Genomic DNA, 7,657 nt, shown 5'->3' with positions numbered 1-7,657 from the left:
TGACGTTCATAAGTGTACATTGTGTTTCCTATATGAATAAATCATTTTGAATCTTGAATTTTCTCATTCTTAGTTCAAAATTTGTCGTAATCTTACAAGAATGTATCTCTGTCTCTTTAATCGGCAGCTCATGTCTGAGCATTGTCGTCAGCAAGAGAACATCTGGAGCGGACAATCTGTTCCCACTGGTATCTGTCCACCGCATCTTATAACAGTGTAAAGTTTTGGGGACGATCAGTCTTTCGCTTCGGTCTATCTGGTTGGTGAACTGCCACGGTTTTCTCCTTCTGAATACAGAAGTCTTTGTAATAACCAACCACGATCAATCAGTTTACGATACGACAAAAATACGATAATAATCGACGCAAATGCGTGCAAATAAATATTTGTCTCAATTCTGAAGTCGAAAAATAAAACTATGTTAAATTCTAATGCAATATCGATATAGCCTCGACACCAATGAAAGCGCACGAGCAACACTATACATCAACAATCTCAAAGGAAAACACATTGTCGTGTGCACTCACAAAGAATTCACATTTTTCAGCACAGACGCAAGCGTTATAACAAACAAATTGTTTTTAACAACTACTCAGTGATGTGAAAAAATGTCGAGTGACAGCAGTACGAGTAGTATACGGCAATTTGGATTATACAGGACGATAGATGCAAGGACTGAGGAGTTTTTAAGGCTTTCGAGGAAGCGACAACTCCGGCAAGGATGTATTTGTGCTGCTATATCGACGGCAATTACAGTTATTGTTGTGATTGTAAGTTTTTTCTCGCTATTAACTTTAACTTTGTCGTAATTATTTGTGGGAATTCTGCCTTAAAACTATTTATATAAAACTTCTTTAAGTCTTATACGTTAATAAAACCGTGTTTCCGTGTTATTCTATAATTAACTAGAGAGAGTAAGTTCCTATAGATAAAACTCTGCATTCTCGCATCATATCATTGTTAATTAATAATTTATAAGAAAATTTTCACTATTCCGAGATTATAAATGCTATTTTTTCATAAATAAAACGTTTTTAGGCTTGAAATAATTAAACCTATACTTGAATCATTTTAATTAGAATATTTATGTCGAGGATTCTTGTGTGTATTTTAATTTCACCAGTTGAGAAAGTCGCCACTAAATATAATAACAAAAAGCAAATTATATCATGCGATACATTAATTATTTTAGATGTTCACTGAAACGATAATACGATGATACAAAAAGTAGTTGCATTATATTCACTTCTTCATCTAATATTCAATGACACTTTTTCCAATTTTAACACTTCAAATAAAATTTATGTTCGTGTGAACGTGTATGTGTTTATTTAATATGTGTGTTGTATTGTATTGTGTTTTTAATTCAATGTTTATCATACACCTTGGTAAGTATTATTATGTTTCCTAAATTTAACTTTTAAATTAACCTAACAAATATTGTTTAGATATTTTATGTTACATGATATTATATATTAATAATGTATTATGTTATTACAGATTATTATCCTTATCTATGAGTACAGTAACGTGACCAATGCACATAATATCAAACCAAACTGGTTGGGGCTGATGAATCAAAGCGACCCATTACAGTTAGACCCATCGCATAAAACGAAATTCAAATTAGATCGTACGACAATACAAATCCTACCATTACTGTTAAAAGCGTTCACAAAAAATAAATATTTTGACCCGGACGTCGAGGACAATTCTAGTCCGAGTCCTAATCCGACAGAGGAAGACTCAACAGAAAAAATGCACAAGAATATATTTGCTGATACCCGTAACTGGATGAAAATGCCAACATCTAGAGTTTATGCTATAGAATTCAAGACATCACCCATTGTTTACTTTAAAAATCCAACTAGAAATCTTGATTATTTTAGAAAAATTAGAAAAATAAGAGATTACGAAAGAGTAATGAATTATGTTGATAAAATGATAAATGATAAAATTACATCGGGTTCAACACAACCTATGGTAAGAACAGATTATAACATATACGAAAAATCCAAATTTTCAGAGACGGCAACAATCCCAATGATAAAATGGCAAACCACAAAACCAAAATCAATGAAAATAAACGAATATTTCATCAAACCAGAAAAACAAATAAATTGCAGTTGTTCTTCCAAAATAAGTTTATTGATACGTAAACTTATAATAAGCTTGCAAAAAATAATGCCAGATTTAGTAAATACTAAGGTAGAAAGTGTACAGAACTGTACTACCCATACTGTGAATACGCTGTTAGAATCTAATAATCAAAAAGTGAATACTTCAAAAGATAGACATTTATTAAAAACCAACAGACAAAATGAAACTAAGACTCAAGTCCCAAACGCGTATTTAAAATCAGATTTAGAAAACCTCAAAAAATTCACTAAAAGTTCGAGTAAGAATGACATGGCTTTTAGTAATATGTTAAGATTACTAAAACCAAACGTAACATATAATAAAAACAAAAACATTAATCATAACTTACATAATTATAAACTCTTTGAAAACAAACAGAGCACTCGAGTGGAAAATCGGATAAAACCAGAAAAATTACCAAAATATGATGATAATAGAAACATGAACAAAAATACTTTTGAAAGAAATCAGTCATATAACGGAATTGATCACTCCTCCGATAAATACAATTTATTTGAGAACATCAGTGACTCTTCTACTGTTTCATCTTTTGTAATTGATGATTATTATGATGACTTTACACAAACTGATCCTAATGATATATCAAGTATATTTGACATTTTAGATACTCATACCTTAGAACTCATAAAAAACAATATTATTTCAACTAAATCATATAGTTATGTTAAAAAAACAACTCCAAATAATCAAAATACATTTACTATTAAGCCTCCACATTATGATTTAAAAGATTATAAAAGGAACGTATCGGATGAAAGGTATGTAATAGCAATGAACTCTTTGGAGGGAAATCGTGATATGTCTCAAAATGACGCATTAGTTGTATTAAACTTTAACAAAACGACTACCGTAAAAAATACTGAATTTTATTCAATTGAAGAACCAATAACACATGTTGAAACAAAATACATACCCACAATTAAGCCAGATAATAAGCGAAATGAACTACATGAAGATACTAATAGAGATGAAGTTCTTGAACAAGAAAATGATAAACTTGAAGAAGAAATGGAAAAATCAACTAACGAAGAATCTACTGAGGAAGATTTTAAGCAAATGGAAAACATAATAAATAATTTTAAAAGCGATAATAGCCACTCCTCTAAAAGACAAAAAACCGAACCAACAAATAGCTCTGAGTTATATTACTGGGAATTCATAAAAATTCAAGAGCATGCTAAAAACATAAGCAAGGCTATTTTATCAAAAACTCGTCCTACTTATTTAGAAATGCAAAGAAACAATTGGAAGCAAGAAGAGACTAATAATATCATAGAATATGATGCTAACATTAATAACTATATTTTTGAGTAGTAACTCGAGTGACATTTAAATGTAATTTTTGTTTAACTTTCTAGTGATCATAAATATTAAAATTATTTGATAAAGCCAAAATCTTTTTATTTCTACAAATTTTAACCCAAACGAAATAACGCTATAATGCTCCATATAAATCTATAGATGTTTTTGTTTCAGATAGTTCTACTGATCTACGAGTATTTGATTGTAGTAGAAACTAATATAGTACAAAATATTAATTCTAAATATAAATTTAAGCATGATCAGCCTATTGCCGATAGACTCGATAGAAATTATTTTGGCTTTGATCAAGATTACTTTGAAAAAATGCCTTTGCTTGTTAATGCATTGCAAGAAACAAGTTACATAGATTCAATATCGGAAAATATCTCTACACCGGCATTACGAAAAAAGAAACAACATTCTCAAGTAAATAATATTATTCCTGAAACATCACATACAATTTATAAATCAATACGTAGAACTACGCCAAGACCATTTATATTTGAATACCGTAGTCCAAACCCTACACCTTTTAGTCGAAGTTTTAACTCACGTAGCTGGGTTGAAAGTTATCGCAATGCTCAAAGACTTAAAAACTTAAATCAGGTCATAAAATACCTAGAAAAGACTTTACATGCAAAGTTTGGAGATATTTATGAACCGTCCACAGCACAAATAGCTTTCTCTGGTGTCTACGTTGCTCCTATTAAGAAAAAAATAAAGCCCGTTGAAGATTGTCATGAATCGCAAACATCTCAAAGAATTGCGTACAATTCTAATCATCTGTCAGACCCACTATTTGTATATAAACCAGAGAATCCTGGAGATATAAATTTGTTGGCTGATGGGTATAGATTTGCTCCTACGCTCAAATCACACATAAGAAATGCTAACAATAACATACCCATGTTTAGGCCGGTTAATAAAAGAAAATGTGTTGGATCCTTATGTGATTATTCATCTGTAGCACAAAATAGCGATGCTAGAGAAACCCACTCAAGTATAGAAAATAAACCACGAGCATTCGGCGTAATGCTTGATTTGTATCCCATACATTCTTCTAACTATGATGAAAGCATTAAAGTAAAAAGTACCTCTCCAATTGATAAAATATATTTTACTACGGTGCGGCCATCTTATCAATTTAAGAAAAAGTCAAACCATAATAACATGCATATAAGACGAACATCGTTTAGACCTAAGATATCAAAAACTCGCGATGAGGATTTGACAACTACTCATACATCTTCACACATAGAGACAACAACCGTCCCTCAACTAGTAGTGCATTTCAATGTGTACTCAGTTAAAAAAAATCCAAGTATAAGTTTAAGAGAACCAAACTCACATCACACTGCAATTACTACCACAACCACAACAGTATCGATTCAACATGACATTCAACTGCCGGTTATAACTTCATCTAATGTGGAAGATTATCATGCAGGAAGTTCAGGAATTATTCCGGTACAAGATAGAACTCCTGCTCCATCTACATATCCAATTATCACCCCCACAATAACCCAATTTGATCAACGATATCTTTCAACAGAGTCAATAACGACAAACCCGCCAGATATAATCAAGTTTAGTCCTGAAGATGCTAAAGTTCCTGATGAATACATAAACTTTAATTTACGAAAATCTGACATTAGTTTAATAAATGAATCCGATTTAGAACAAAAATACCAAAAGTTCAGTGAATTCATTGAACCTAAACTTGAAGTTGACCATAGTAGCGCAGCATTAAACGGAAAAGAGAAAGAGGAAAAAACCCTAGTTATAAAACTGAAAAATATCGTTGGAACTACAACTGAAATACCCACAACTGAAACAATTGAATATACCCAAGAATATATAGAAGAAAATACAACTACAAATGAGCCGGGAGATACATACGTGCCTACAATAAACGGGCATTATCGAAGTAGTAAGCGGAAAACACTGAGCTCTTTATTCTACGAAAACTCAGAAAAGTATAGAAAAAAGAAGATTGAAACATCGATCACGTTGCAGAAATCAACTTATGTACCAATGTACGTAGAGATAAAAAGAAATCGAACAATCACGTCGACTGAAAACTATTAACTGTACTTTTCTTCTTCTTAGCCCACCGACTTACTTTAGGGTTTAGAATTTTTTGATTTCGTTGCTTATGCACTAATTTCATATTCTGTATCTTATTTTAGGGGTTTATCAGTAATAAATAATATATGATAGAACATGTTTCGTTTCACTTAATTTCAGGTTTAAAACATTTACATACCTTGTTATTATTGCTAAGAAAACTGTGTAAACAATTTGTTTTGTAGATTCAACTTGTGGGTATCTCTGTCATTTGTATCTTGATTGAGATCTGATCTTATGTAAAATATTAATAATAAATATCTTACACGATTTACTCTTAATTATAATACACAATTAGATCAACTTACCGTATCACCTCGACGTCCAACGTTCCACGACTGAGCGTTTTTTAAGGCAATTTTTGCCGCGCACCACCCCTATGTGGGACCAGCTGCCTACTGAGATATTTCCGAACCAATTCGACTTGGCGTCCATGGGCGGTGATATCACTTAACATCAGGTGAGCCTACTGCCCGTACGCCCCCTGTTTTATAAAAAAAAGACGATCTTGACAGGGACACGGATTAAGTGAAACTGCTACCGTGACACCTGTCCATAGCGAGCAGTCGGGGCTATTGGATTTAAATGGCAACCATTCAACCTCACGGACCGACAGCAAGTTGCCCCGGCGTAGAACTCTGTTAATCGAATTCCCAATAATAAAAAAAGGATTATCAACCTCTATTCCTCACACTAGAATCTTGACATCCCCCTTGTTGTCTTTCTTCTCTGTACGTGCAAATCTCAAACATCATTAGAAGAGAATTAATCAATCATTTAGCTACGAATATTAAGTTTTCATAAGCTTCTCAAATTTATTCACATAAAGGTAGATGGAGTCACAGGAAAAGCCGAAGTTACGAAATACAAAACGTGCATGAACGACACCACTCCATCACGGCAGTATTAAAGACACTAATTATGTTTTAATTCATTCATGATATAAGATAATTGTTGAATAATTACCTATTCAGTTCAAACTTTCGAGGGAAGTTACAGCTAACATGCAAATGTAATGGTAATAATCTACTAAATCACATTCTAACTAGATAACATATGTGATTTTTAATCGAACAAAGGTATGTAGGAGTTCGCCTATAGCTTACCAAATAACTCCAATATTCAGTAATGTAATCAATAATAACTTAACAATTGACTAGCATACTAACAAATGTTTTTTTATTACGAATACCAAGTTCCATATAGCGATAATGTCAACTAAATATTGAATTTGGAATTATTATTGTAGCTGCTTGGTAAGTGTACTTATGTTAAGGATGAAACATATTGCAATGTAACCTAGGCTATGTAATAGGAAGACAATTAAAGCTTATCTAAAAAGCATGTAGTTAGGATTTGTAAGAAAATTGTGCAAATAGATACCCTAACAAGTTTAATTTAATTCAAATTCTCCTATAACCTCTATTGCAATTGGGTGATTCGGTATCTCGGAGGGGATTGAATTCTATGCTATCGGTAAATAGCTTCGTAATTTGGGTGAGCACGTATAGCCGTATACAAACATTAATCATTATACAATTACACTCTTTTGTAGTTCATTGTGGAATTATGTTAACCTATGTGCCTACTTAAAAACAGGACTCAATGTTAAAAGGTGAAGTTACGTACTACTATATACATAAGTATGTAATGAGTATTTTGTATATAAAATATGGGTAAGTTAACTAAAAAAAACAGTAATTTTACTAAACTTTAACAAAATATAAAGTCCAGAAGAAAGTATTTGAATTAAGATAAATTTCATTACATTCTTACAACGCAAAACTTAATGTCAGAATTTTATTTGAAAATAAAAACGCCTTCTAATAAAATAACGCAAATTTTACATCTCACCTTACGTAAGGCGCTTATAAGCTAATCAAGTGCGTACGTAATTCAAATAGTATATTTATTTTATATTAACCAATAAAAAAAAGGTATAAATCGTTTAAGAAAATAGTATTATCTATCGTTTCTACAAATATATACTGCTTTTACTGAACTTCATGATATTAAAGTACATAAATTTATTATATCATTTAAATACAAGAGGCCTGTCTTTTACATG

The 7,657-nt window shown here is 31.6% G+C and overlaps 1 protein-coding gene across 1 annotated transcript; it reads left to right on the top strand.

Moving 5' to 3' along the window:
- The first annotated feature begins 575 nt into the window (after positions 1-575).
- LOC123712284 lies at positions 576-5,550 on the top strand. Its single transcript, XM_045665295.1, has 2 exons — positions 576-770; positions 3,637-5,550. The coding sequence occupies exons 1-2, from the start codon at positions 609-611 to the stop codon at positions 5,548-5,550; spliced, it is 2,076 nt and encodes a 691-aa protein (XP_045521251.1). The 5' UTR covers positions 576-608.
- Positions 5,551-7,657: the final 2,107 nt, after the last annotated feature.

Source organism: Pieris brassicae, chromosome 7, assembly GCF_905147105.1.
Source record: "Pieris brassicae chromosome 7, ilPieBrab1.1, whole genome shotgun sequence".
In the NCBI taxonomy this organism is placed as follows: Eukaryota; Metazoa; Arthropoda; class Insecta; order Lepidoptera; family Pieridae; genus Pieris; species Pieris brassicae.
Note: the sequence above shows the minus strand (reverse complement) of the source record. Positions and strands in the feature narration are given on the sequence as shown.

What these genes read in the sequence shown, in the direction of transcription:
- LOC123712284 (XM_045665295.1), top strand. Translation starts at nt 609, where the DNA reads ATGTCGAGTGACAGCAGTACGAGTAGTATACGGCAATTTGGATTATAC. An exon ending in TTACAGTTATTGTTGTGATT is followed by an intron (nt 771 to 3,636) that starts GTAAGTTTTTTC and finishes TTTTTGTTTCAG; the next exon opens with ATAGTTCTACTGATCTACGA.